The 14,101-nt window shown below is 52.5% G+C and overlaps 1 protein-coding gene across 1 annotated transcript in view; it reads right to left on the bottom strand.

The window, feature by feature from the left end:
* Positions 1–224: 224 nt before the first annotated feature.
* LOC103806658 (protocadherin gamma-C5-like) overlaps positions 225–14,101 on the bottom strand; it is a gene marked incomplete at its 5' end in the record, with an annotated part of 23,677 nt that continues 9,800 nt past the window's right edge. The window contains 2 exons of the mRNA XM_009079366.1: positions 225–451; positions 4,656–4,744. Coding sequence (XP_009077614.1) covers positions 225–451; positions 4,656–4,744 — 316 coding nt within the window. The remainder of the gene's footprint in view (positions 452–4,655; positions 4,745–14,101) is intronic.

Genomic DNA, 14,101 nt, shown 5'->3' on the forward strand with positions numbered 1-14,101 from the left:
GGCACTTGTTTGCTTTCAGTTGAGCTTCCAGATTGGTTTGCATCACGAGATCTAACAGCAGGGACCTCCTGCTCCTAGCTCTGATGATGACCAGATACATTCGCACATTTTCTACTTTTGCATCACAAAAAAATTCACATTCGTCCTCCGGCCTGGGGCTGTGGTTTGGGGGGAGTGCTGGAACCGGCTGCCCTGTAGCTCTAAGGTCTCCTTCTTCTTCTTCTCTACTTCTTCTCCTTCTTCCCGGATTTCTTCTTGTTGCCTCCTGCGGGAGCCGCGTTCTTGGCGTCGCGCTTGCCGGCGGCGTTGGTGAGGGTGGCGGTGCTGCCCGGGATGTAGACGTTCTGCCTGTAGTCAGGGACGTGCTGCAGGGTGAACTGGGGGCCGTAGCGAGCGCTCAGCCCCATCGTGCCATTCCCTCCGCCCAGGGTCGAGTTACCATCAGCAGCTTCTGCGGGGAATGCCAGAGGGAGGGGGGGAACACAAGGGCAGGTTGTTAAAATCCGCAGCACCACCGGGTGTCAAATCCACCTCACCCTTCAGCCCTTCAGTGCGGCACAGACATCCCCCCCCTCCCCCCCCGAAACTGCTCGTTCCCCGCATATTTTGCAGTCACCACCCTTAGGAAAGCACACAGCCATTAGGAACGCATTAAGGGAAATTCGATATTTATTTGTTTTTCCGCCGCATTTAAACCCTGCCGCCGGTGTTTCTCCAGCCAGGTTTATTCAGGGAGCAGGACACAGGAGAGGAGAAAGAAAATCTCTCCCCTGCAATCCCGCAAAATGGCTCTAGGAAGCCGAGCGCGAAGGAAATCAATGCCAGAACGCGGCTTGATGGTCCAGATCTGGGAGCAGGGGGAGGGGAAGGCAAATTCATTCCTGTCGCTATGCAAAGCTCGGAGAGAGCAAGCGCAGGAGCGGGGAGGGGCGCAGGGACCCCCGGGATGCTGGGGCTCTGCTGGGTGCTGGAGAGCAGATGGAGACGGGGGGATGCGCGGAGGCAGGGGGAGAAATGAGCACGGGGGGATGGCAGGGCTCAAGCGATGCTGTTGCCATGAGCTTAATCTGCTCCTGTGTAGCTGCCCGTGCACAGCTCAGGGTGCGATCCTTGCACAGCTCTGCTCAGAAATGATTTGCTAAAATCCAGGCTCTATATCAGATACTGTGAATTCCATCTCAGTCTTTAACTGCCTAATGCACATGAGTGTGGACAGGCTCTCCTGGGAGGCTGGAGAGACCCAGAAGGTGCACTCAAAGGGCTCAAAGCAGAGCCCAGAGGTGCTGCTCCCTTCTAGGGGTGCTGCTCCCTCTTTCCACAGGCAAAGAGACTCTGGGAATAAAGAAAACCACGGAGGAAAGATGGTGGTCTGGACGCCTCGTGTTTCTCCTTACTCCAGACAAGCTCTGTGCACACCTCTGTGTTGCCTTTGCTTTTCCCTAAGCAGATGGAGGTGGCTAAGTGAGCCAGAATGCTGGACAAAAAGCTGGACCCCATCCCACCATCCCCCTGAAATATGGCTGTGTACACATTCCTTCGCAGGGGTCGGAAGCATGAAGCAACTGCAGTTTGAAAAGTTACAGCTGCTCTGCTGGAACAGGCAGAGAGGAAAACACAGAGTCCAAAATCAGGCACGGGGGGATGTGAGGTACAGCACAGCGACCCAGCATGGGGAAATGCTATTTCACTTTTCCCTGTGGAAGCATTCACCACAGGAGAATTTGTCTGCAGCCCCATTAAAGGGTTCCAGATCTGGCAGGGCTGTGAGGACCTTGGGCTGGTGAGATGTGTGGCTATAGTTAGTGATATTTATTGCTAATCCTCACTCACCTTAACAGCAGCTTGTTTCTTTAACAACCAACTCAGCCCCACACCCATAGAGGTGTTACAAATGATCCCCATGGGATGAGGTGACTGGAGATGTGCAGGGACCATCTCACAGGTGGACAACAGCCTTTAGCCATGGGGAGATTGCTTTTCCTGGAGACAACCTAGCTGGAGATTTGGTGAGCATGGGCACCTTCTCTTCCCTGGGTGCTGCTGCCCTGTGTCCCCTCTGGGCCATCCCAGATGCACCAGGCTCTAAGCAGTGAGGGGCTGGGGGCTGCCAGCACCATCTAAGCCCCGCATAATTAGTTTGAAATCTCAGAACAGCTTTCACCAGGGAGGAAAAAGCACTGGTGAAGTTCCCAGCCTGCCAGTCGGTCCCGGGAAGGGCAAAGTGCTGTTTCTAGGTAACACTGGCATTAAGGCTGACAAGAAGAGAGAACAGGGACAATAGAAGGTTATAAATGGGCACTGAGCTGCTCTTGCCAAGCAAGGCAGTGCATCTCCTCCTTCTGTAAAGGTCATGCTCAGCCTTTACCAGCAGCCAAATTATCCCAAACGGTCCTGAGGAGGAAAACAAGAATTTGGGCTTCGGCAAAAATAACCACTTAGTGGCTCCATCGGCTCCGTGGGCAGAGGGGTGGGTGGAAGCAGCCCCGGAGCATGTGCTGCTGCAGCTGCTGGTGAGGCTCTCGGGAGACCCCAATATAGTGTGTGTCCCTGCCTGAGGGGGAGAAGGACCTCTTTGAGTTGCCTTTCTGTCTGCTCTCCCACCATTTCATGGCACCTCTATAAATCCTCGCTGAAAGCCAGAGTATTTTAAGGACAGGATGTCTGCCCTTTAGTGTCTGCTGTCCTGGAGCATCTGTGCTCCTTGGGATGCCTTAGCAGCTGCCTCTGCCCATTCAGATGGCTCAAAACACTGGCTTTTCGTGTTGTTCCCAGCTGCAAGGGAGGAAGATCCAGAGGAAGGATGCCTGGGATGGGAGACAGAAGCCCTACAGGAATGTCACAGCCCTGGTGGGAATCAGCTCCGCAGGTACTCTGACTTAGGAGTGTGATTTAACCATTGGGAATGCAATTTAATCGTCAAAGCAAATGGATCGAGAAGGATTGGCACGGCAGGGCCAGTCTGCCTCTTGCTGAAGCTAGGGATAATCCCATGCACCATGGGGTGCTGCATCACAACAGGTGATGCATCCAGGGCATCACCTATGTCACTCTGTCTATCCTGCCACCTCGGAGCGCAAACAGAGCTCAGTGGGTGAAAGAAAGCGATAAAGATCATTTAAATGGCCAGGAAATAACACCTAAGGATGGGCAGCACAAAGCTTAACGGGCAATTAGCGCCTCCCCCGATCAAAGCCTGCTCCAATCAACACTATTGGCTTAGAGAGTCAGAGCAGAAAGAGGGAAAGGAGAGCAGGGGAGGCATAGAAACACATCCCAGAAAGGGACCAGCAAGAGCAAGAAAAGGATGGCTAAGGGAAAGCCTTTATCTATAGGACGGATCTGATTTACATTAACTGCCTCGGCCGACTGAAGCCGTGGGAGAGGTTAGGACTGTTTGGGATTTGTGGATTGGGGGAGATTAGCTGCTATAGGGCCTGAGGCTCCATTGAAGTCGGTTCTTAACCTGGAAGGGACCCTCTTAGCTCCTATCCTGGAGACTGCTGGAGCAGCAGCCAGAAAAACAACGTTATTTACCAGCAAGGAAACCGGATCTGGCGGCACAGGGTGATGATAACCACATGCAACCCCAAAGGCTATTTTTCCATGGTCGTTTTTCAGAGCAAACACACATTTTCACATTGTTTCTTTCCCTTCAGTGTAAACAACTCCTTTGCCCCAGACCTTCGTCCCCTTCCCCAGCCACAGCAGCTGTCTCCAGGCTGCCTGGTGTCTGTGGAGCAGCAAAGTTCAGCTGCAGCAGCTTTCCAAGAAAGCAACACCAAAGCCATCCCTCCTCCCCCAGATTCCTTCCCTCCCAACAGCTCAAAGGAAATATCCTAAGCATTTTGCACAGGATTTTATGGCTGTGCTGTTGCTTCTATTTTTAATTCAAGGGGAGAAAGAGTTGGAGGTATTTATAAATAAAAGCTGTATGAAAAACAGCCTCTTTATCCATGGTGCTGCATAGGGAGAATTGTCCTTGTTTTATGCAAAGCCATGGAGACTGTGGGTGCGTGGGAAGTGCCCACCAGTTCCACACGGCACAGCCAGAAACTGGAACAAAGCCACCCTAAACCACCCCAAACCACTTCTCTGTGACTACAGCTGCAAAGAGGCAGCAGCAGCTTCTGGGCAAACCTTGCTGAGTCCATGTCTCAGTAGAGGGACCTGGGCAGCTCCCCTGGACACAAGGTTTGTTGGAGATAGTAAGTCAGTGTTTTCCTGGCCCAACCTCTAGCCACAGGAAAACTTCCATCCCTCCTACCTCCTCACCTTACAGCACCAGAGCAGTTTCATTTACTGTCACCTTCTGCAAGCAAGTAGTTTGTAAACTATCATGTAAAACATCATCTTGGGACTGGCTCTTTCAGGGAACACAACCACATCACGAGCCAGATGATGTTTATAGGAGAATAGTTTGGATGGAAGAGGTGATCTGGTATCTCCTCTGCCTGAATCCTTCCTGACCTCCTTTGCAGTGCAACACAGACAGCAGTGCTTTTCCACCAGCTGTGGGATCTGTTGAAGGACTTTTTGCAGCCACACCAGTTAACCCAATCAAATCAGTCTCAGCAGTATCTTATCTAGTAGAATGCAGCCGAGATGTCCCCAGGAGAACAAGTGTCATGGTTTTCCCACGCGCCACAGAGACCAACCGTTTGCTGAAGCCAAGATCATGGCTTGGAGCATCTCTGTGTCAAACTGGTTGTTGGGCCAGGCTCCAGCTTCCTCTCCATTCTGGGAGCTATGGGAAAAGAAACAAACAGCAAGTTACTGCAGTTCAGGCAGGAGAAGACTTGTCACAGTGCATGAGAGTTGAGGATGTGGCTCATCTGCTGGCAGAGAGGAGATAGGATGCTTTAAGTCCTTCTGGTAAACAACACGAGTCAAAACCCTTCAGAGGTGTTCATCCCTCACTAGGCTCTTGAAGAATAACCACCAAAAGCACTTGGGGACTAAGTGGTGCTTCCAGCAGCACCTACCTAACTCCTGCTGACTTCAGAGACCGAACTAGTTAGTTCCTGTTGATTTCAGAGACAGCACCTCATCACCTCAACATCCAAACAGTATAGAATCACTGAATCACAGAATGGTTTGGGTTGGAAGTGAACTAGAAGACCATTTAATTCCACCGCCCCAAGGAGTATAATGTAATCCTTTCCCAACAATATAAGGCAATACCACCAAAAATTGCTGTCCTAAAGCCCCAAAGGTTCATGCCTCCTTGTATGACCAGGTCTTCTGTGTGAGCAGATGCATCTTTCAAGCTATTTCAGGCTACAGCTCCACTCTGCAGCTTCATTTGTAAGATGGAGGGTGAGTAAACCCCATGGTGTGGTGGGATTTGGGCGCATCATGGAATGAGCTGCCCAGCACTACAGAAATTGCTCTGAAGAGCATCCGAGGGCAGCTGCCAACTCTGCAGAGCCAGCAGCAAACAGTCCTGTGGATGCTGGAGCAACAGGGAGAGGAGAGAATGGAGGTGGACATGTGCCTTGGTTCCCTGGGACTGGCTGATGGGGGGGCTGAGCACCACAGATCTGCTTGGGAAAGCTCAGGGGATGCTGTCAGAGTTTGTCTGAGGAGGTTTTGTGACTGAGGTTACAATCAGCAGTCTGTGCACAGCCTAACAAGCCCTGCTTTCATGTTTGCCAGGTGTCAGCTGTGCTCAGCCACTGCTCACTGGTCAGGGCTGTGCTCCCAGAGCCTCTCCAGAGCCTCCCCACTTCCTAAATATCTCATCAGCTTCCTGGGTCCTCCTCTACTCTGTCCCTGTGTGACCCCATCACTCAGACCACCACACTCTCCTCTCCCAGCTCAGTGCTCTGACCACCCACAGTTCTTGCCACCCACTGGGATGCCAGGATTTGCCCCTTGGCTGTGTGCTGGCTCCCTTGGGATAAGGGCTGCCCTGCTCTTGCAGCTGGGAACTCTCCTGAAGTGGGATGGGGATGTTGAAAGCCCTTCCCATGGGGAGGCCTTAGCCCACTTCCCAGGCTAGTGTTCAAACCACAAGGCTGTATGGCACAGGGGTGGCCTCCTCCACTGCTGTGGTCCCAGCCCTCATACCCAGGAGCTGCCAGACCCCAATGCCCTGCTCAGCCCCCAGTGCCCTATTCAGACCCTGAAGTCCTGATCTGACCCCAAAGTCTTGCTCAGAGCCCAACACTCTACTCAAACCCCAACACTTTTCTCAGCCCTGAATTCCTGCTCAGCCATGCTCCAACAGCTGACCTCCCCCAGCTCTCAGGTCTCCCACTGGCAGCTCTGTGCCTGAGCACTCAGCACCCCACAGGCTGCAAATGCCAACATAGGCACTGCCATTGCCAGCTCAGTGCCAGCTCAGTGCTGCGTGCTGGGCAGCAGATGGGCTCCTCACTGCCATGCCAAGCATCCTGCTGCCCAGTGCTCCTGCCAGCTGTGCCTACTGCAGCCCTCACATACAGAACAGGCTTGATATGGCCATTTCAGAACTGGGGTGGACCCACAAGAATGTTCTTGAAGGTTGTACCTGCTACAGTGACCTCGTGATGTGGGCAGCAACTGCCCTAGCTGCATCAAGGAGGTGATTCTCCCCCTCTGCTCTGCTGAGACCCACCTGGAGTGCTGCACACAGCTCTGGTGTCCCCAACAGCAGAAGGACATGGAACTGTTGGAGCAAGGCCAGAGGAGGCCACAAAGCTGATCAGAGCACTGGAGCACCTTCTCTACAAGGACAGGCGGTGAGTGTTGGGACTGTTCAGCCTGGAGAAGAGAAGGTTGTGTGGAGACCTCAGAGCAACCTGCTAGGAGCTGAAGGGGCTCCAGGGAAGCTGCAGAGGGAACTGCAGGGACAGGACAAGGAGCAATGGGGAGAAACTGACAGAGGGGAATTTAGATGAGATATTGGGCAGAAGTTTTCCCTGTGAGGGTGGTGAGACACTGGCACAGGTTGCCCAGATCATCTGTGGCTGCCCCAACCCTGGCAGTGTTCAAAGCCAGGTTGGCTAAAGCCTTGAGCAACCTGCTCTGGTGGGAGGTGTCCCTGCCCAGGGCTGAGGGTTGGGGCTGGATGATCTCTAAGCTCCATTCCAGCCCCTTAACATACTATGATTCTATGATCAATACTGTGCAAGCAGGGAAGCCCTGAGTGCACATGAGCTTTCACTGTCCTCCCTGTGCAAATATCCTGCACTAGGTAAAAAAAAACCTGCCAGGGGTGCATGAGAGTGCCCCTGAGCTCTGGTCAGGCCCCACAAGGGGTATATACAAAGGTATGTGGTGATAGGATAAGGAGGAATGGCTTTAAGCTGAAGAAAGGGAGATTTAGCTTATAAAGTAGGAAGAAATTCTTCCCTTTGAAGGTGCTGAGGCACTGGCACAGGTTGCCCAGAGCAGCTGTGGCTGCTCCATCCCTGGCAGTGCTCAAGGCCAGGTTGGATGGGGCTTGGAGCAACCTGAGCTAGTGGAAAGTGTCCCTGCTCATGGCAGGAGGTTGGAAGACATGATATTTAAGGCCCCTTCCAACCCAAATCATTCTGTGGTATATGTTCAAACTCCATTTGAAATACAAGATCCAACTGCAAGGATGCGTGTATGGAAAATCTGGCCTTAAACTACTTGTCCAAAAACATGCACGACCTGTGCCAGAACCACAGGACCATCCACCTCCTCCTGTCTCCATGCCCAGCCAGGCCCAGGGCACTGTGCTCACACTGGTTAATCTTTGGAGGATACAAATGCAGCAGAGGCTGCCCCGGCACGACCCTGCCGACAGCATCCCGAAATACCTGCTGTCTGCCGCATCCCAGGGCGTCCTGAACGCTATTTATATCCCTCCTGTGTGCTGGCACAGTTTCAGGAAGGCCAGGAGGGAGGCGTGCTTGCTTCCCAAATTAATTCCAGCGCCTGCCTGATGGCAGTGCTGAGATTCCTCACTGTGGATGCCACCGTCCTGCACTCAGTGCTGTGCCAGAGCTGTGAAGGCAGTGAGGACAAGGTGGGGACAGCCCTGCGGCTGCACTGACCTGTTAATGTCACAAACAGGGCTGGGAATAGAGCCCTGGGCCAGATCCAATAAAGGACTTAGGAACCTAAACTCCGTTGCAAACCACAACCCATTCAGCCACCAGTTAACACCACAGCTCCTACCACACTTCCCAGCTGGAAGCTGAGGTTCCCAGGTTTTTCAGGGCTGTAGGAAAGCTGCCCAGAAATGCCTCTGAGCCTCCCAGCTGCTGGTCCTGCCTCTGGGAGCTGCTCTGGCATGGTGATGGCATCCAGGGATAGGGGAAGGGAAAGCACAAGGAAGTGCCTTGTGGGTTTTTAATTGCAATCTTCTGGTGGTTAGAACTCTGTTTTGAAATCAGAGGCTCAGTTTCAACTCCCTCTTTGATGTGGCAGTGCCAACATCACATTTTCCACCTCCTGAAAGACTCTCTCCTCCCCTTCCACCCCTCCTTTGGGCAACACACTTCCCAGCAAAGAAGTTCCTCCTGCCTCCTGTCAAAGCCATGCATCCATGCTCTACAAAAGTGGGAATGCACAGAAGGAAAGGCTCAGCCTGTGGTCAGGGCATTCACCTGCAACAGGACCTCCAAGCTCCCTCACCAAGGGGTCCTCACTTCCCTACCCCAATGATCCTTGTCCCCATGGCTGCATGCAGTCACAGACAGGAGAGCTGGCACCACTGAGCACCAGACTTGGCCAGGGCTGGGTTGGAAAGGGAGCGATGAAGGGTAGTGGTTAGTCCCTGCAGCCTAGGAGGGGGCTGAGGAACACAGTCCAACCCCTCTGGTGCACAGCACAAGGGGAGTGACTGTACCAAGAAACATGTGGATCTTGTTCAAGTTGCTTCGAGCTCTTGGTTTAGAGCTGTGTGCCCCAGGGCAGGGTGACTGTGCATCACCAGGCAGCTCAGGCCAGCCCCTGAGAATGGGGTGCGTTTTAGACCCTTTTCCTTTCTTCTGGTCTTAGGGAGTGAACACATGAGGAGCTTCACCAGATCCTGTGTTATGGCTCTACCCCACTACAGGGTGACAGCCAAAGCCCTAAATCCCCTTAATGCCTTGTGGGATCACAAAATCAGACTGGAGTTGTACATGAATAATAGAATGCTAAAATAGTTTGGGTTGGAAGGGTCCTTAAAGATCATCTAGTGCTCCCAGCTCTCACACCTCCAAACTGAAGGAGTTCTCTCAGCCCCTCCTCCCCTGCCTCAGGCTCCAGAGCTCAGATCATTTTGGTGGCTCTCATCTGTTGCAACGAGGAGCCCAAAACTAGGCACAGTGTTCTAGGTGTGGACCTATGAGTGAGAAATTGAGGGCAACCATCTCGTCCTGCTGACTACAATATTACCAGTAAACCCAGTCAGTGCCCATCACAGCACTGGTGATCCATGTTCAACCTGACACCCCTAGGTCCTTTTCTGCCCCCTTCCTGCTTCCAGTGTTGCCACAATTTTCCACAAACAGCCCCAAAGCTGTGTGCCTGCTCCCTACGACTCCACACAGAAAAGCTATTTTAGAAATGCCTTAGAGTTGCGAATAAATAATGGGATTGAGCTCATTTCTCTAAGCAGGAAATTCAAGTGCCTCAATTACTAGCAGTGCAATCATCCAGAATTCAGAGGCAGAGAAAAAAAATTCAAGGGCTGTAATCTACAAAGAGCCAAAAATAACTTTGCATAGAGGAAAAGGCACACAGCTGATGGCCAGACCTGGCTGCTTTCCACAGCTATAGGATGATGTGAGTCAGAGCCGTGAATCACTGATTGAGCAGTGAGGAGCCTGCCCTGCCCTGCTCCCCCTGCCTGGGGTGGGCAGACCCCAGACCTCTCCTTGTCACACTGCTCCCTGCTTGCTGCCACAGCCTTGGATGCTGCTGCAGGGAGCCTGCATCACCCAAGGAGGAATGGGAGGGCTGGTTCCTAAGGAAATGACTCCAAGGACTTGCTGTATTTAATACAAATGCCATTGACTCAATAGGGTTTTTTCTAAACCCCATCCCCCATAGGAAAGATGTTATTTTTTCTCTGTTCAATGCTACTCCACACTTCAAAGCTCAGAAAAGAGCTGGCTTTCATTTTTGGGAATGCTTCCAGCATAGCTAGAACTGGAGAGAAGGAATCAAAGCCATATTGGAGACAAAACCAGGGCTGCAGCATCTGAAGGGGCTCAGGGCATCACGGACACGGAGCACAGCACAGCTGCTGTGTCAGCAGAGGCAGGGACAGCTGTGCACGACCTGCAGATCCCTTCAATAAACCTGGCTCCATGGAAATCAGGAAATACCAAGACAAAAGGCAGCCCTGACACAGCCCCACTGCATCCTGTATCCCAGCACTGCCCCATTCCCAAGGGCTGCCACAAACACCCACTCACTGGGTGCACCTGGGTGCTTTGCTTATCAGCTATTTTGCAGCCGCCCCAGCCACCACATCCCTTTTTATCTCTCACTTCCAGCACTGAATTATTCCACTTGGAGCACAGAATTATTCATTTCCTTGCAGGGTTGCTATGGAGCTCGTCACTATGGCAGCCAAAGGCCTCTCAAACATTTATTTGCACAACTGCCTGATGGATTCCTGAAAAATTGTTTTCCTTGCTCTGCAGCTGGAAACACACGAGTTGTAGCAGTGCCACGACAAACTGGAAAAGTTTATTCATGCCAGAGCAGTGCTGTCAGAGCCCCAGGGGGTGAAGAGCACAGCTCAGTGCCCGAGGGACAAGACCTTGGCAAACTGAGGTGCCTGGCAGGACTGTGGGCAGTGCTTAGGCTGGCGATTTTCCAGGGATATGCTCAGCATCCTCTCTCCTCTTTTATTTGGGGCTGTCTGGCTCCTAAGGCAGTACCTCCCCAACCCCACAGTCCCTGCTGCTCCCAGGCTTCCCCAGTCTAGGAAGCTGGATGTGGCTGGGGCTATGATTCTATTTCTCCTCCTGCCCTCTTTCCCCTTTCACTCCCGTTTGCTCCCCACCTCCGGATGCTGCTCCCACTCTCCCATCACCTTCCCCAGCAGTCTGTCTGTAGTAGCATCCTGCCCTCCACGTCCAGCTCCCAGAGCCAGAGGATATCTCCAAGCCCATTCCTCCAGCCCCATTCCCAGGCAGTCCCTGCTCCCTCCAGGCTTTCCCCCTGCTTAAATATCCCTGCACTGCTCTTTCCTGTCTCTCAGCTTCCCCCAAGCTCTCCCCATCCCCCTCACTGCCTCCCACACACAGCTCCAGCCGGAGGCAGCAGCAGCAGTAAAATCTCAGCCTGAGAGTTTCCAGGCTGGCACAGTGACAAGGGAGAGGGGACAGATCCGTCCCTGCCAGTGCTGAGCTCCGCTGTGCTCAAGGCGAGCGGGGACACAGCCCTGTGGCTGGGGATGCAGCCCCAGTACAAGTCTCCTTCCCATGCCAGCATCCCACATCCACAGCCCACAGCCCGCCACCCTTCCCCAGCCTCCGAATACATGGAATCAGCTCCAAAATCGCCACAATTTCCTGTCCTTCTCCTTTCGCTGCCAGAGGATGCTGCCAGCCCTTCCCCCACTCTCCCCTGGCTCCGCACATTCCCCTTCGCTTCTGTAATGCAATTACAAGAGCTGGAGAGAGCCTGGATGAGGCTCAGCTTTAAGTCATGACTTTGCAAACATGGATTGCAAATGTTAGCAGGGAAGTATTTATGTGTGGGGGGGAAAGATTTCCAGCCTCCCAATGCACCAGAGAATCATTACTTCCAGCCAGTGGAGGTGCTGGGATGCTGCTGGGATGCTCCTCTGCTAGGTAGAGGCAGAACAAAAGCCAAAATATCTCTAAAAGAGAGACCAGGGCAGTGTTCCCCTCCTGAGAACTCTTCTAGCCCTCCTGAATGAGATGGAGCTGAGACTACTAATGATTTACCCCAGCCCATCCTGCCACCACCTGTGTCCCAAACTTGCCAGGAAGGATATTTTAGGAAATTCTTTGGAAAGGTTGTTGTGCCTATTTTTTGGCTCCATGGCCCCTGCAGCAGACCATGGCATGTGCTCAGCTGTTCAGGAAACAGATGGAGAGAGAAAAATTAAACTAACACACATGCAGCACCTGTTAAATGACCTAAAATACTATTTCTATACATAAAACTGATGATGAAACTCCTGATATTTCTGGAGGAAAGAGAAACAAATCCTATTACAATTCTCTTTCTCCATAAAAGACTTTACAGCTTTTGTCCCATTTGGCAGGATCTGGATGGCTCTGACTTCAAGGACCGTGACAAATGCAGATAAAGGGATTATTGGTCCAAGATGGTCAATAAGGGAAGGAAAACTCAGCTAAAAAGAGCTGTGTGATGTGGAAAAAAGCCCAGACACTGAATCTGCTCAGATTTGGACTGCTAATAGACATAAAGGTGGGTCCTGCAAGCAGGAGTGCTCCCAGGTGGTACAGGGGACCAGCAGTGTGGTGTCTTGATTATGGAAGGGGAGGTGGGATAGTACATCACTACAAAGCTTTCAGCTTCCTGTCCCAGAATCAGCTCAGCTTCACGGGAACAGGGGGAAGGAGCCTGGAGAAGAGAAGGTTGTGTGGAGACCTCAGAGCAACCTGCCAGGAGCTGAAGGGGCTTCAGGGAAGCTGCAGAGGGACTCTTGGTGAGGAACTGCAGGGACAGGACAAGGAGCGATGAGAGGAAATTGACAGGGAAATTTAGATTAGCTATTAGGAAGAAGTTTTCCCTGTGTGGGTGGTGAGACACTGGCACAGGTTGCCCAGGGAGGCTGTGGCTGCCCCAACCCTGGCAGTGTTCAGAGTCAGGGTGGCTAAAGCCTTGAGCAACCTGTTCTGGTGGGAGGTGTCCCTGCCCAGGGCAGGGGGTTGGGGCTGGATGGTCTTTAAATTCCATTCCAACCTCTTAACATGCTATGATACTATGAAGGAGAGCAGCTATCCAGGGACAAGTCCTGTTTCAAGCATCAAAACAGTTCCTGCACCCCAAATCCACTCCAAACTTGCACCATGAGGCTGCAGCCCACACTCAGAGCAAAGCCAGGCTGTGAGCTGCCTCATAATCCTTTAAAGCCGAATTTTCTCTGCAGTGTTTGATAGGAAGCCCCAGTCATAAAATCACAGAATTGCTAGGCTGGAAAAGTCCTCTAAGAGCATTGAGTCCAATCATTCCCCCAGTGTTGCCAAGGCCACCACTAACCATGTCCCCAAGGGTCACATCCACACAGCATTTAAATCCCTCCAGGGATGGTGACTCTACCACTGCCCTGGGTAGCTGTGCCTGTGCCTGACAACCCTTTCAGTGATGAAATTTTCCCTAATAACCAACCTAAACCACTCCTGGAACAGCTTGAGGCCACTTCCTCTCATCCTGTCTCTTGCTCCCTGGGAGTGGAGCCTGATTCCCCACCTGGCTGCACCTCCAGCCAGGGAATTACAAAGAGTTATAAGGTCTCCTCTGAGCCTCCTTTTTTCCTGGCTGAGCCCTCACAGCTCTTTCAGCTGCTCTGTGCTCCAGCCCCTTCCCCAGCTCCATTGCACTTCTTTGGCCACACTCTAGCCCCTCAAAGCCATGAGCCTCTGAGTGATCTTCAGTCTTTCCTGTTTCAAGACCTCCTGGGGCAACACTAAGTCTGACCCTTGCTGAGCTCCTGTGATTCCTTCTGAGGTGTTTGCTGAGCAAAAGTCTCACGAACAGGCTGGGGGTTGCACCATCAGGCATGGACAACCACTTCAAATACTCTCCCAAAAGACAACTTCTCTCCCAGGCTCCCCAGGACCTGGCACAGCTGGCCCCAGAGGCTTTGGCGGGGGAAAATCCTCCCTTCAGAGCAGAACCTCTTCACTGGCACAACTCCTGCAGCCAGAGATCCACAGCCCACATTAAAGCACAGAAGCTCTCAGTCTTAGGGGACTGTCACATAGATTATGCCTGGTCCTCCTGAGATGGCCTCAAAGGGATTTCCAGAGGCTGCTGTGATTTTGCAGGATGCAGGGCTCCACTCACACCTTCCCTAAGGCCCTGGGGTGGTAGCTGAGAGCAGCTCCATGCTTCACATGCTCCACAGGGGCTCCACATACTTGACAGAAGCCATGGAGGAGTAACTGAATACTCCACACTGAACAGGCAGACAAATGCAACCCAGCCA

The sequence above is a fragment of the Acanthisitta chloris genome, unplaced genomic scaffold, assembly GCF_000695815.1.
Source record: "Acanthisitta chloris isolate BGI_N310 unplaced genomic scaffold, ASM69581v1 scaffold19087, whole genome shotgun sequence".
NCBI classification, from domain to species: Eukaryota; Metazoa; Chordata; class Aves; order Passeriformes; family Acanthisittidae; genus Acanthisitta; species Acanthisitta chloris.